Source organism: Ursus americanus, chromosome 2 (assembly GCF_024610735.1).
Source record: "Ursus americanus isolate L20-20 chromosome 2, mUrsAme1.1.p, whole genome shotgun sequence".
Taxonomy (NCBI): domain Eukaryota; kingdom Metazoa; phylum Chordata; class Mammalia; order Carnivora; family Ursidae; genus Ursus; species Ursus americanus.
Window position 1 is genome coordinate 3,390,809 of NC_142128.1, and position 15,658 is coordinate 3,406,466.

Sequence of the window (15,658 nt, forward strand, 5' to 3'; positions counted from 1 at the left end):
CTGAGTGTGCCAGTCCTCTGACCCGCTGGCCCATGGGATGACCCCTGCAGGGAGTGCAGGGCACAGCCCTTCGGCGGAGAAAGCAAATGTCCCCTCCCGGCCTCCAAAGGCTTCTCCAGATCTTGCCCCTTGGATCGGGGTCTGGCAGTGGTGTATCGAAGTCAGGTCTGAGGTTGCACCTGGAGCTTCATCCGGGGGCTGGAAGCAGCAGGGGCTCCAGAATTTCCCCGTAGGAGTGGTTTAGGGGAGCAGGCAAGTGGGGCTCACGGCTACATAAGGAATGGGGGGCCAAGGCCAGGGATGCTTCCCTGGATGAGGCAGGTGGTACCAGATACAGGGTTGGGTCCAGGTGGCCGGGAACCTTTGCAAACCACCTGGGATTACCTCCTGTGTCACCTGGGCGGGAGACACGCGTGGACGCTGCGTGTAGGGCCTTGCCGTCATACATAAAGCCTCGTGAACACTATTGCAAATCCTTTACAACCTCTCTGATTCTCTCTTTGGGAGAAAATGCTAGAAGCAGAATCCCTGGCTCAAAGGACATGAGTGTTTTTTGCTTGGAGAAACTCAAACTCACTGACATGCTGTGTCCTGGGGACCAGGACGTGGGCCTTGTGGCCTCTCTGTTTCCATGTTTGGATCTTGCCTCATCTGTTAGGTGAAGATATATCTCACTGCCGTTCTGTCTGCCGGCGTTTAATCCCCGCTCTGCCCTTAAATGCCCGCGACTGTACACAGCGAAGTTTCTCACGGAGTCTCAGTGTCATGGGGGTGATTTGTGAGAGCTCTGTGTGTATCAGGGACGTCACGTCCGACCCCACTTGTGGCCCGTGGTTTCCCTGTCTGTGGTCTGTCGTTGAGTTTCCTGGGCTAAAATTGCGTGGCCAGACCTCTCGCTCTGCGGCATCTCTGCTTCCCGTCCAGGAGCCCGGGAGGTACCCAGATTGTCTTCCGGATTTTCACAGGTCCATTGTTCCCCAAAACTCTTGAGTGCATTGGAATTTGTGCCAGTGCTGGGCCAACGTGAGCTGCTCAGCGGCTGGTTTTCAGAGATGCTGCCCCAGTTCCATGTCTGACCGACCTCTCTTCCCGATGCTCTCCAGCGGGCTCAGGTGCTCGCGAACTCGTGCTCCCTTGGTGCCGCCAACCCCTCCCTCGTGCTACGTTATCACCCGTCCTTAACGGCACTCGCCCTATTCTTTGTTTTCCAAAAATTCTCAGCCGTTTTTAGGTAATTTACAATCATTTTGGCAAATTCTGCCAGAGGTTTGATGGATTGTGTGTTATGTTCTGAAGGGACAGAAAAGTGCACCACGCGGTCATCCCGCTCGCCCTTCCTCTCCAGACCCCCTTCGCCTGCCCCCTGCACCTCCCTTGCTGGAGCTGCACTCGGCTCTGCCCTGCGGGTCACCTGCTAGACTCGGTCCCCACAGCATCATCACCGCGAGCCCTGACCCCCGACGGCTTGTCCTCGCTCTATGCACACCGGCTGGAGCCCGAGGCCCACCTGCTTGTCAAGATGTGGCAACTATCTCCCCAGAGAAAGAAAGGACTCGACTGGTTCTCCCTCCAAAAGAGGGATTTGGCACTTTCTCCTATGCCCTGTGGGAAGTGCACACGAGAGGTCAGGTCAGCAGCCTGACCTTTTCTGTATCACACGACAACTTTTGCCAAAAAGGGAAGATGGATGGTCACGTACTGTCGTCGTCGGTTGTTTTAGGGGCCATGTGGGTCACGATGGGCCTGAGTGTTACTTCACGAGACCACAGCACGTCTTGGAACGATTGTTTGGCTCTTTTTTAAAGAACAAGAAACTGGGAACTGCGGGCTCTACCTTTCTTGCAAGTCACTGAGTTTTTAATTGGGGCCGCCGGCTGCAAGGAGGGAGGAATGGCACCACTTCTCGCTGTGTTAGCTCCCCCTAGCGACACATAGAGCTGGGCTCCAGCCTCAGGGAACAAGAGAAGGCTTCAGAGCTCTGCTGGTCTGAGCCGGATGCACGGCCAGCAGTCGAGGGCACCTTGCCTGCGGCATCTCCCCAGCACTGTGATCTCCAGGTAATTAGGGACACAGGGTTGAGACAGGATGAAAACCACGGGCAGCTTCAGTGGCAGATCCCACCTGTCGTGTGGTGGGCCCTGCAGTGTGTAGGCGGAGACGCCGGCTTACAGGCAGGCGATCATGAATGCTCAGAGGCCATCACCCAGTCTGGAGGTGGCCGGGGGCCCCTGGGGCTCCTCACCCTCGGGGGCCACATCATGTGGTTTGCTCCCTTGATGCACAAACTCCCAACAAGCCATCACCTTCAAGTTCAAACTAGAGAGTCCCCACAGAGGGGTATCCTCCAGCGTCTCTCGGCCCAACCCCAGCAGCCCGGGCAGATGTGGCTAAGGGAGTGGGGAGCTTGCCCGTCCCCTTCCTAAGCCAGGGAGAGTTGCAGGGGATGGCCCTGGCCTTTGCTGCCTCCTCCAGGCTGTCTTCAGCATGCCTTACTCCAGGACCCCCTGTTCTGAGGCTGTGTGGGGAATGAGGCAGTGGTGTCAGGCAGCTGTGCTGATTCTAAAGCCCCTGCAAGCACATGGGGAACGGGGTGCTAAGCAGGTGAGGGGAGGGCTGAGGCAGGAGTGCCCCCGGGACTAAGCCAGCAGTGCGGCCAGACACGGCCCCGGGAGAGGGGAGAGGAAAGGAGGGCGGCTCCCACAGCCTGGCCAGTGCTGGGGTGCTGTGAGGGGCACAGACCACATCCACAGGTGTGAGCCGAAGCCCCTCAGCAGGGATCCGTGGAAACTTCTAGAATCACCACGGCCACCCCACCCTCCATACCCCTGCGAGGGTGATCCTCCCCCAACCTAATCTCATCCCCTCACTTTTCTGTTTCAACCCCTCAGTGGATCCCCATTGTCCATAGGGAGAAATATGAATCTGCCTCTGAGACGGGCCCTGGGGCCCTTCCCACCAAGCAGCATCTCTGGCCACCGTGAGCATCAGCTGGTCCCCCAACTCTGGGCGTCCCTCTCCTGCTCCTGCTCAGCCTGGATTACTGCCTTCCCCAGCAGATGAAATGTTGATAGCTAAATGACATTTCTAATAACCTAATTTCCATCAATGTAGGAAGGTTATGGAGAATATTTGAATGCCTAATGCTTTATTTGGAAAGGATCCCAAATATCACGCCATCCAGAGTCCAAGTTCTCGGCAGATTCTCAGGACGTCCCTCTGAGTACCGTACTGGCGATGGGTGGAGACCTCTTCGCTGAGCACCCGCCCTCGGCAGCTAGACAGGCCCCCGAAGGGGGAAGACCGAGTCCTGCCCTTGAGCAGCACACCCTCTGGGTGGAGAGAGAGGCCTCTCCTGGGACCTCTAAGCGGGTGAGGCTGTCCAGGGTCAAGCTGCACTGGCTACGGGGCCTTCGCGCCTTAGAGAGCCCTGCATGGACTGGCATGCGTGCTGGGTGCGTGGACACCTGGCCATTCCCGGGGAGGAGGGAGGCATCGTCCCCACGTGCGTGAGTAAGCAGACCGGCCACATGGGGACGGGGTGTTCAGGCCCACCCACTGGGCTGCTGGCACCATAGACGAGGTCGCGGATTTGAAAGTGCTCTGACCCCGGAGTCTCTCCCCACAGCCCGGCCTCGCCTGTGCCTCTCCTTCCCAGCCAAGCTCTTCCTGAATTTAAGAACCTTCCTCCTTTCATGTGTCGTCTCACCGCTGACCGGGGAAGCCAGGAGAGTGGGCAGAAGCCGACAGGCTAGCTTCACGAGCCCCGGTCCACCCGTGCATTCACCACCCAGCTCCACCCCAGCGCCCACCGCCGGTCATGCTTCCTCCGTCCTTCCACCTGCGTCCCTCCACCCCGTGATTCTGAAGCTCTTCTCAGACGTCACAGCCTTTCTTATAAACATCGCATCATTTCATTAAAAAACACGTCCAGCACGTGTGCTTAAAAGAGCTCTTTAAATACATACGTACATATATATGCAAACTATGAAGTCATTACCTCACCTGGAAAAATTGATAACGATTTCTTCGTGTAATTCAATATAGGTCAGCGCTCAGACCCCCGTGGGACTGCCGACCCTCCGTCTTCCATTCCGTCCTCCATTCTCGACCACCAGCTTCACGTGTTTGCCCTTGGAACTGCCGAGCCCCTGAGCTCCTTGTTACCAAGTCCAGCAGCGGCTTCCCAGCCCTGCTCCTGACCTGGCCTTTGACTCTGGCCGACTCCAGGCCCCGTCTCTGTGGCACAACCCCCCTGGCTCCCAGGCTCCGCCTCTGCCCTCTCTCTGGCTCCGTTCACTCCCTTCTGTCCGTCCGCTCTCCCGGGATGGTACCCTCATTCCTTCAGGAGCCACCCGGTTCCCGAGTCTCCTCCTCTGTGTGCCCCGGGGTCAATTCCTCTGTCCATCCCCAAATCCCAGGCAGACCCTTGGGGGGCAGCCTTGACACCTCCCAGCCCTTGATGCCCACAACCATTGGCTGGTCACCATTTGTTGACTCGCGGTCCCCAACATCAGATGCACGGTCACTTTCTCCTTTGTCGCGATCACCACCCTCATTCGGTGTCATCTGCTGCCTGAGTCCTCACCACAGTCCTGCAGCTGGGCCTCACGGCCGGTGCACTCCCTAGCTTCAGCCCAGTCATCTCCAAGTACACCTGTGGCTTGTAGGTGTTCAAACACCAGCTGACACAGGGATCGTGGGCTCTCACCTCCCCAGCTTGTTTGAGACGTGGAACAGGACGCTCTGGGCTCGAGTCCCAGCCTTGCTCCTCGTCAGAATGCTGTTTCACTTTTCTTCTTACAAGGCAGGAATGCCGGTGACAGCCCCACGGGTGGCGGTGGGGAGGGTCCATGTGGGGCCTGCAGCCACCCCCCTCCCTGCTCCCTGTGATCAGAGCAGCAGGGGTGAGGGACAGCATGCCCAGCCCAGCTTGTCCAAGGTGGAGGCTTGCTGTGGCTTTTCCCTGCTGGGGACCTAATTCCCCAGCCTCACTTGTGCATCGATTTCTTAAACCATGTTCCTTTCACCCAGGGGTCTGGCGCAGTGGGTCCTGGCACTGGGACGTGGGAGAGAGTAGGAATTGGAGGGAGACACCCTCCCCATCCCAGACTTGCCACATCCCAGCAGGTGCGGGGCTCAGAGTTTACCTTCATTTTACAGGTGAGGAAGCATCAAAACTTCCAGAAGGTTCTCCAGGAATGTTCAGCTGGTCAGGGGTAGCAGGACACACCAGTGTGGCCACCTCTTCCAAGGCAGCAGTTTTTCTTAGGGAATAAGGCCCTCTGGAATCAGAATCCAAACAGAAGGACACAAGGTTTCAAAAGTTGAGAAAACCGTGGCTTAGGCCAGTCTGGGCCAGCCTCACTCTCCCTGGGGATGCCTGCCCCATGTCACCTGCCTCTCCAGACTTCCTAGGCCCCCCCATTGCCTGCCCAAGCACGTGCACACTCACCTCTGCCTCGACCTCCACAGGGGTCCTGTGTGGCCAGGCCCTGGTGGCTGTTCGTGTTGCAGCGGGCAGTTTCGGGGTTGCATCATGGGGACAAGCTCACAAGGCTGGCGGCCAGGGATGTTCCCACACTCATTATACTTTCAAAGCAGCTAAGCAGCCAAGGAACACACCCACCCCCCCAAGCCCTGCTCTACATCCTTGCTTTACTGACCCAGAGCAGGGTCCGCAAACCAGGCCCACGGGCCAAATCCAGCCAGTGCCTGTTTTTGTAAATAAAGTTTTATTGAGACGCCCATTCATTTACATTCTGTCTGTGGCTGCTTTTGCCATATGAAGGCAGAGTTGAGTCACTGCAACAGAGACCTTGCATCCCTCAAGACCTAAAATGCTGCCCAGCCCTTCACAAAAAGCTCCTCAATGCCTGTCCTTGACAATCAGTAGAGCCTTCCAGGTACGCAGACCCCAGGTCCAATCCGGCCTGTTCTAGGACAAACAGCTTAAGCCCCTTCAGGTGCAGTTTTCTGTGGTGTGAAGTGAGAACAAGTATCCCCCGTCTAGCTTGAGTTTTGCGAGTACAAAGTGCACACACTGCAGTTGATTAATCAGGGACTGTGGTTTGTGCTACTCAGACCGTCAGCGGTCACGATCCGGTCATGGCCTGTGGGCCTGGGTCTTGCTCTGGGGGGAAGCTCACTCTGCAGGCGAGGAGAAAAACCCCACAACAGGTGCAGGCCACATAGCTGGTTTGAGCAGCTTTCACCACTGCGTCTCCTGCCCGCGGGGTGGGTGAGCAGGGACAGAGCTGCGCTGCTGGTGCTGGCATCAGTGACGGTGGAAAGCAGGGAGCCTCACTGGAGGGGAGCAGATGCTGGGTTTCTTCAGCACTCACCTTTATCGTTGACATATCTGTGAGAGAACTGCATTCACTCTTACAAGTTTGAAACTCTGGCCTCAACCTCCCTTCCTGTTGAAACAATTGTTTTTAAGGCACAGTTTGTAAAACAAGCATCTTAGGACTGCAGCTGCCATGTGATAGCAGGTCAGCCCACATCCCATGCTGAGGAAGCTTCGCTGCCATTAGTCCCGGGCCTGGGGCTCCTCTCCTGCTCCCCACATGGGCAAGCTCGCTCTGTCAGAGCCCTCCCGATCTCCTCCTCGTCCTTGCTCGGGAGCACCCATGGCAGAACCTCTCAAACCCCACACTGCTCCAGACATCTGCAATTCCTGCGACACATCTACCAGTCTGAAGGCCGGAGCCGCCTTCCTCTGCATGCTCACGGTGCCAAGCCCAGAGCTGCATCTGGGCTGCTTATGAACATGTGTTGACCATAACAGCGGGTTATCACTTGAACACCGTGAAATCCCACATTCAGCACAGGGGCTACACCAAATTCAAGCTATTCCATCGGAGCCTGGAATGTGTAGAGACTGGGCTTTGGCTGAGTACCTTTCCTAGAGGAGGTCATGCTTGTCAGATATATTGGTTATCGATTGCTGCATAACAAGTGTTCCCTACACAGCTTGAATCAACGCACATGTGCTGCATCGCAGTGTGTGGACACCAGGTGTTCAGGCACAACTTAGCTGCGTCCTCAAGTTTGGGTCTCACCCAGGGTGGCATCCAGGGCATCTGTCTCATCTGAAGGCTGGACTGGGGAAGGATCCATTTCTAAGCTCACTCGTATGGTGGTTGGCAGGCCTCTCTCTCATGGGCTATTGGACAGAAATCTCCCTGAGCTCCTTGCCATGGCGAGCCTCTCCAGGGGGCATCTCCCTGCATGGCTGCTGGCTTCCTCAGTGCATGAGAAGGCAGTACAGGCCAGCAGGATGGGCACTAGCCATGGAGAAGCACAGTCTCCTGGAAGCTAATCATAGCGCCACCACCTACCACATCTGCCATGTTCTGCTGGTCAGAAGCAAGTGCTCGCAGGAGGGGATTACACAAGGGAGGGTGTGAGTACCAGGAGGTGAGACCATGGCACGTCTCCACCGTCCAGGATGCTGGTGTTCAAGGCTATGGGAGGCAGAACCCCCAGGACACACCTGTACTGCTCCTGGCTCGCGAAGGACCCGCAAGGAGAGACAGACATTTAAATACATCAGCACGTGGTGACATGACTACTGACAGTCCCTCCAGGGACACAGCCCAAGCAGGACCAGGGCACCATCCACACCCGCTGGGCAAGTAACTGGACAGTGCAGGGGAAGAGCATGGAGCAAGACACTGTGTTCGGGCCACCTTACAAAATGCCTCCTCCTTGCTGGCCACCAAGCTGTGTCCTCTCAAAACTTACTTCATTTCATCTCTGAAACCTGTGACGTCTGGTATTTTCTCCTATTTTACAAAAGAAACTGAGACTCAGAGAGTTTGAGCTGTGTCCCAAGTCCCACAGGCTGAGCCCAGATCCTAAAACTCACCATCCAGGGCTTTTCCCATGACCTTCCACCTGCAGCCTCTGTAGCCTGGAGTCCATGACATTGATTGTTTTTGAAGATGGCTTTTGGGACCCATTCCCTGATTTTTCTTGTTAATAACAGCTTCCTTAGAGTTGTTTTGGGTTTGGCTCAGCAGTGAGGTGATTGGAGGAGAGACAGGCATTTGAGCTCAAGGGAAGGGCACCAGGCTGTGTGAGCTGGGGCTGGGCTGAGGCAGCCACTCCAGGAACCTGGGAATGTGGCCTTGAATCCCCTGCCCTCCCCTGCGCGTTGTGCTGGGCGCCGGGCTGCCTGGAGTCCAGTGCTGTGTGAGTCGAGACCTGGAGCCAAGCCCTTCCCTCTCCGCCCCAGTCTTCCCCTGCAGGAAAGGCAGTGATGAGTGCCCACCTCCTGGAGTTATGAGGGGGAGGTGAGCCCCAACAAAAGGCTTGCACAAGCACCCCCACACTGCCCTCAGCTCTGTGGTCACACCCCACTGATGGGTCACTATGGTTCCAGCAGCCGGCAAACTAGATGAGAACAGCACTCTTCAAAAGGCCCTGTAGATTTCTGGAGAGAAGGGGCTTTCGCTTGAGAAAAGGGTGATCCATATCTTTTGTGTTCATTACAGATTTATAAAACACGGTCTTCTCACTTTGAATTCTGTTGTAGGCTTTTTTAAACATTACTGTGTGCTATCGAACTGAACACTCGTTTACAGACCGGGAGTTTCTCAGGGCGGCCCTGGCAGCTGCCTGGCCTCCTGCGGGGCCCCAGGCGTTGGATTTGATGTTGGGTGACAAGAGTGATTCTCCTGTCTTCCTTCTGGGTACTGCGCCCCTGCCCAGAAGTGAACGAAGCCTTGTGTTTCCGGGCTCCACTCACCTTTGAGACTCTGCTCCTTTCCCACATTCCTGTGCTGAGTCATTGTTCTGTCTCCGGTCTTGACTTGTCCCCCACTGAGTTGAAGAACTATGATCCATTTAAGCCTCCTTTATGTATCACGAAGACCCCAGAGGTTAGATAATTACCAGAGCCGGAGTCTGTCTCCAGGTACCAGCTTAGAGGAACAAAAGTTGGATTGGCAAAGTTTGCTGAGAAGGTAAACTACGTTAGAGAGTTCTATTTCCTGTTTACTTTGACAGGAAATCAGAAAGAGTGTTTGGCCAGAAAAACAGTGATGTAATTAAAGTAAACTGATGAACATGTAATTTTTTTATTATATAAGCAAATACCTGTCTTGTTATATTAAAATGTTAACAATGATCATTAAGGTATCAGTTAAAAAATTGCTCTACCCAAATAATGAGTCACTGGGTTACAGGAAGTGAAAGAAACCTAGCATAGCCTAGCATGGCCTAGCATGGCCTAGCATGATCTAGCATAACCTAGCATGGCCTAGCATGGCCTAGCATGATCTAGCATGGCCTAGCATGATCTAGCATAACCTAGCATGGCCTAGCATGGCCTAGCATGATCTAGCATGGCCTAGCATGATCTAGCATAACCTAGCATGGCCTAGCATGATCTAGCATAACCTAGCATGGCCTAGCATGGCCTAGCATGATCTAGCATGGCCTAGCATGATCTAGCATAACCTAGCATGATCTAGCAGGATCTAGCATGGCCTAGCAGGATCTAGCATGGTCTAGCATGACCTAATGTGATCTAGCATGGCCTACCGTGATCTAGCATGGTCTGACATGTCCTAGCATGATCTAGCATGGCCTGACATGGCCTAGCATGGCCTACCATGATCTAGCATAATCTAGCATGGTCTAACATGGTTAGCATGGCCTAGCATGGTCTAGCATGACCTAATGTGATCTAGCATGGCCTATGGCCTACTGTGATCTAATGTGGTCTGAGATGACCGAGCACGATCTAACATGATATAGCATGGTCTGACATGGCCTAGCATGATCTAGCATGGCCCGATATGGCCTAGCATGGCCTACCATGATCTAGCATGTTCTGACATGGCCTAGCATGGCCTAGCATGGTTTAGCACTGGCAGATGCCCAGCCCGGCCCCAGGTGGCACTGGACCTGGATAATCATCTGTCCGGTGTGACCCCAGCAGATGCCCTACCCCACTGCCCTTCCCGTTCCCACCTCCTACATGGCCCTTGCTTCCGTGGCCCATTGTCACCTATTGAATCCTCCCCGTTATTGAAGGATGCTCTGTTTTCCAGAAAAGACCCCATGTCCCCCAGCCAGAAATGTCTTCTCATGGCCCTTTGAACCTGTCCTCACATTACATCCTGTATCGTGATTACCGTAACTTTGCTCTCTTGTTACACGTGTCACTGCATCTTTATATCCACCCACCCCTCAGCGCCAAGCCTAGGGCCTGGTCGATATTCAGGAAAATGTCAGCACATTATGCTGTGGTGACAACCAGCCACCAAGTCCCAGCGGCTTACTCCCCAGCCACAGATTGAGGGATCAGCCCCCACCGTGGGAGCTGCCAGTCAGGTGGTAGTGGGGCAAGAGGAGGTAGCAGGCCGGGGAACCTCTGGAAGCTTCTGCCAGGAGGTGGCCTGGGTCACTGCTGCCCACGTGTTGCTACTATTCCCCTGTCATCGACCACACTGGGGCCAGAGGGGGAGACGTGTTGGGCCCCCCTCAGGAGGGAGACTTCCACAGGCTGGACGGATGACCCTCCCACAGAGGCAGTGGGTAGTTCGAATGAGTGAGTGTGTCTGCAGGGTTAATTCCTGCAGCACAGAAAACCTTCCCTGAGACTCTCAAGCATGCCTTCATCTACCCAATATCTTTCCAGACCTGTTGTCTTTTTCTTTCCGTGGTGTGAGCACACAGTTCCTGTCCAGCGACCTCACCTTGTAGCAGAAGCTCTTAAATGCTGACGAGGGAGGGTCTGCAGCTCAGGACTGAGGAGTGACCACATCCGCTCGGGCTCCGGCAGGCATGGAGTTAGGCGGCCGTGAGCCAGCGCTCTCCACTCTCCAGCAAATTATGACTGAACCAGGCACAACCGTGTTGTTCCGGTGTCCGCTTGTTGACCCAACTGCTGCTGGCTGGCCACGTCGGGGGGCAGCGCGTCCGCCTGGGGGGTCGCGTGAGGTGGACAAAGTGCGCCCTTCCTGCTCTGTGGGGCTTGCGTGCAGGGCCTCCGTACACAATCAGCCAGAATCCCAGAAGATTCCAGAAATCTTCAGGTGCAGGGTGCCTCTCAAGACCCCCAAGTTCCTCTGTTACTGCCTCGGCGGCATCGTCAGCCCTGATGTGAGACGTCACCCTTGCAAGCCACCTCTCGGGGCTGCGTGCGGGCAGCCTGGCTCTCAGCACGTGCCAGAGCCTGCTGTGCGAAAATGCTCTTTACAGCTGATTTCATGCATGTGAAGAAAGCATCCCGGTCTGACATCTGTGTTTACCATGCAGCACGGGCGCGAAGCAGGGAGAACACGCACACAAGGGCTCATCAGACGGTCCATCTGTGCCCCCAACACACACGCGCAGTGACCAACAAGCACGGCCTTTGGGGCTGCAAACAGCAGTGCCTCCCTAAGCCGGGTCGTCCTGCCGGCGTGGAGACCCCGACGCTTGCAGGAGCCAAGAAAATACGTCTCCAAACCGACATGCTCTGCTCTGTGTTTACACTCATTTCTCTCTTCCCTGCTTGTGTCATCATCAAAAAAGTCCTTGTTCCCCGCAGCATTTTTACGGCACAAAAGCTCTGTGCTGCAGGCCAGCTGGTGGGCACATCAGAGCAGCTCAGCTTGTGGACGGCGGTGCACGGGGCTTAGCTGCCCCTCACGGGACCCCCGGGTTTTGTCCAGCACCCGACGACCCCAGCAGAGAGGCACGTGGCCCTGGAATTCCAGGAGCCGCCTCGAGCCCCTGGGAGCCCCAGTTTCTGTGGACCTCCGCGTCCAGAGAACAGTCGCAGGCCCGGGGTTTGGAAAGGAAACCCTGGGGTGGGGGTGGGGCACCTCGCGCAGACGGTTCTAACCGACTACCAGGATAATGGCCGTGCTCAATTTTGCCTTTCACGTTTTAATTGTACAACAGTAATTTTGCGATAGAGTTGCCGATGGCAAACATGCAAAAGACATTAACTTTATTTATGTTTTGGATTATTAATGTGGCTGTTAAAATTCCTCCAGTTAGTTTTGATTGAATTGTTTTTTTGTGTGATTCTGTTGTTTAATGGAGCGGTAAATAAGAATTTCTGATAATGAGGCCGAGCATCTGTCACAACAACCTGGTGTGGGTTATTAACATTTCCATTAACGGCAGGGTGGGCCGCGACCGTTCGGGAGCCACACAGTTAGAACAAAATAAATAGTCGGTGTCAGGCTGAGTGGGTGTTAATTACTATTTTATTCTACACTGGGGGAGAGAGGGGAAGGGGTGACTCTCGAAGGTCGTTCTCTCCCGAGAGTGTGTGCGGGGCCGTCGCCCTCGGACAGTGGCTTTTGTGTCGTCTCCGTACCTGGTCTGGAGACGCTCCTGGGCCCACAGGCCGAGGCCCTCAGGCAGCTCCCAGGGCTCCGGGGCTCCGGGGTCCAGCCCAGCACAGACCCGTTGAGGCACGCGCACAAGCAGGGGAAGGGAGTAGCTCTGGGAGGCAGAGAGCGGCCCATCAGGCACAAGTGCCCGGGGACGAACTCAGAGACGGCGCGGAGCTGGCAGACGCAGAGGAGACGTGTTCTGCGCGTGCACGCGTGCTCTCTGCGCTATCCCAGCTTCCCAACAGCCGTCTGCTGAGCTGACGGCCGCGGTGTCCTCCCCACCTCTCCTGGCACGGTGTGGCCCTCAGGGCGGGAGAATCAGGTGCTCAGAGTTGGAGCCGTATGGGGCCTCCGGGCAGGGGCATGGGGAGTGGTGCGGTCTCTGCTCCTGACCCCGTTGAGGGGGGCAGCCCCAGGGAACAGGGCTCCACAGCGTGAGACTCCTGGGATGGGCACACGGATGCCTTATTTTCTCCACGTTGCATCCAAAGCACAGTGCCTCCCTCCACTGTGAACAGGGTGACACCCCCTACACGTCCCGCAGGACCTGCTGCTCACGCAGCGATACGCCCCCAGACATCCCCTGCCGAGTCCCGGTTGGTGCTAAGACCTCAGATCCTCCTGTACTCCTCACACCCTGGCGTCACTGCAGCCCTTAGACCAGCCTGCCAGCACCACCTCACGTCCCACTCCCGAGACTCACAGACGACCAGATCATACCTTTGTTTTTGAACACTCTGCCTACTGTGTCTCAATAGAATCTGTTTTCTCTGTAATTCTCCAGCCTGCATCTCTAAACGTGATTCTGGGAAGGGTTTGCAGTGCTCCCTGGCATAAAAGCCGGATGGCCAGGGCAGGCTCTCAGAGAGCCCCCCTGGAGTCAGGGGCCCTGCACGTGTCAACAGACGCCTCAGCTTCTGTCCTGTGCTGCTCTCTCCCCAGCCCCGGCCATGGCTCCACAGAACATCCAGGTGACCCCGCTCACGGCCAGCCAGCTGGAGGTCACGTGGGATCCGCCGCCACCGGAGAGCCAGAACGGGAACATCCAGGGCTACAAGGCAATGCTCTCTCGCATGGTTTGGCTCTTCCTTCCAGGTCACTTGTAGGCCAGGATAAGCGGCCTCAGTCCCGAGTTCCCGAGGGCTTTGCTGGAACCCTGGCTACACTCCAGACTGCCACCCTCGGCTCTCCGTGTCCTGCCGGCAGACACACAGCCGACCGTCAGTCCGGAGAGCCACGGGCAACACTGAGCAGCTGGGGCAGGCTCAACCTGACCTTGCCTCTCGGGCTGGGGGTGGGGCCCTGATGCACTGCGAAGCTGGCTTGTGCCCAGCAGCCCCTCCCTCCTAGGCCCGGCCGGGACCCTTCCTGCCCCTTCACGTGCTCTGGGAGCCTTCAGAATGTCTGCTGACAATAAAACAGAGCCGGCTAAAGGGAGCAGGTCCTCCAGCCCAGCTCTCCCCTTGGGTTTCTATCGGATATCTCGTGAGGTCCGGGTCAGGAGGCCCAAGAATTTGCATTTCTCACAAGTTCCCTGGGGGTGTGGTTCCTAGAAGGCCCACTTTGAGAACTACCACACTAAAACCTTACGATTTCACATTAGCTAACCGTTCTGGAGATGGGTCAAACAAAGACAGCGGGCCAGTGAGTGATTACCCAGAGCAGGCTCAGCTGGGGAGCAGGAAGCCCCCCACACCCGTCTGTAAGGCCGCATCCGTGCAGAGGGCTCTGAAGAACCAGCTAAACCGCCCCAAAGAAAGCAGCCCCAGGCCGTCCCCAGCAAAGTCCCCCTTCCATCCTTCTCCTGAATGCCTCTCCTCTGCCCGCCCAGGTCAGTCAGTCAGCAGCTTCTGCGGGCCAGCCTGCCCTGATGACTATTGGGCCAATTAAATGTCCATTTAAAAATGATTTTTGTCAGTGTTTTATGAAAATAAATGCCTTCCTCCACGGCAGGGCTGTTACAGTGATTAATGAGGTAATGGGAAGTCCTGTGAGCTTGGAGGCAAGATGCTATTTATGTATGTCCAAAATATGTTTTCTAATTTCCTTAATGATAAAGACATTGAACTTGGGTATTGATTTCGAGTTAGTAAGGCCTGTTCAAGCGCAGGATCGGACGTGCGCAGTTGGGAGAGCAGACGCTGGACCTGGTCTTGCCAGCGTGAGTCAGCAAGTGCCCAACGTGCGAGCCCACGTGGGACGCAGGATGTGGTCCCTGGCTCTCCGCGGCCGGCCGCCCTATGGGCCAGCAGCTCTAACGGCCTGGCTGGGTTTTGGGCCACGGGGCCAAGCTGGATCCATGGATGGGTGTTGTCTTCGGCAGCCCGGCTGGCACTGGCACAGGGCGGCGGTCCTCGGCCAGCTGTCCAGGGAAGTGATCCTGGAAACCTCCTCCAGCCGTTGTACTTGGGCATCAAGTCCGCCCGCAAGCACATACAAGCTGGGTAAGGGGAAATCAACCCAGGAGAAACACGCAGCCTTCCCACAGTGCTGAGCCTGACGTGGTTCTTCCCTGGGTGAGTTTTGGTGCCAGGCAGACTGAAGGCTCACGGGTCAGCCTGCTGTGGGAGCACAGGGTAGAGCTCGGGTTCTCTGCACAGGCTGGCGCAGGGGTGGATAGGGTCCGTCTCCTTCTGTCCAGACGACTGAGGGATGGGCCAGAGGCCATAAATAAAAGCACCAAGCTCTGGGAGGGAAAAGGCATTCCCGGGGAGCTGGCGGAAATGCCACTTTCCGTGTTCAGTTAGACAAAGCTCAAATTGCAGAAGAACAACTCAGAAATGCAAATTATTGGCTTCCCAAACTGTATTAGCAGTGAGGACCCCCTCCCCCCAGCTCAGACCCTCCTCCCGCCGGCTCTCCGCCTTCCCAAACACAGTGTGGCCGACCCAGGGGCTTCGTGCTCAGGCCCACAGTCCTGCCACACCCTGCACTGGGTGGCCTCCTGCCCCACGCGCTCCGAAACAGAGACTGTCCCTGTGGCCTGCCTCCAACCTCTGGCTCTTTCCCACAGGTTTACTACTGGGAGGCAGGCAGCCAGAACGAAACAGAGAAGATGAAGGTCCTGTTCCTGCCGGAGACGGTGGTGAAGCTGAAGAACCTGACCAGCCACACCCAATACCTGGTCAGCATCTCGGCCTTCAACGCTGCGGGAGACGGGCCTCAGAGCGCGCCCAGGCAGGGGCGCACCCATCAGGCCGGTAGGAGAGCAGCGTGTTTCCTTCCCACGGGCTTTGCAACCCCCTGCCGGCCACAGGCCTGCTGCCCCTGCAGCCACCCCTGAGCCCAGCTGAACGAGCAGGCCCCACTCTCTG

At 56.3% G+C, this 15,658-nt stretch overlaps 1 protein-coding gene across 2 annotated transcripts in view; it reads left to right on the forward strand.

Moving 5' to 3' along the window:
* SDK1 (sidekick cell adhesion molecule 1) overlaps positions 1–15,658 on the forward strand; it is an 875,077-nt gene that overhangs the window by 820,701 nt on the left and 38,718 nt on the right. For both annotated transcript variants that reach the window (XM_045813352.2, XM_087866987.1), the window contains 2 exons: positions 13,287–13,402; positions 15,358–15,544. In XM_045813352.2, coding sequence (XP_045669308.2) covers positions 13,287–13,402; positions 15,358–15,544 — 303 coding nt within the window. The remainder of the gene's footprint in view (positions 1–13,286; positions 13,403–15,357; positions 15,545–15,658) is intronic.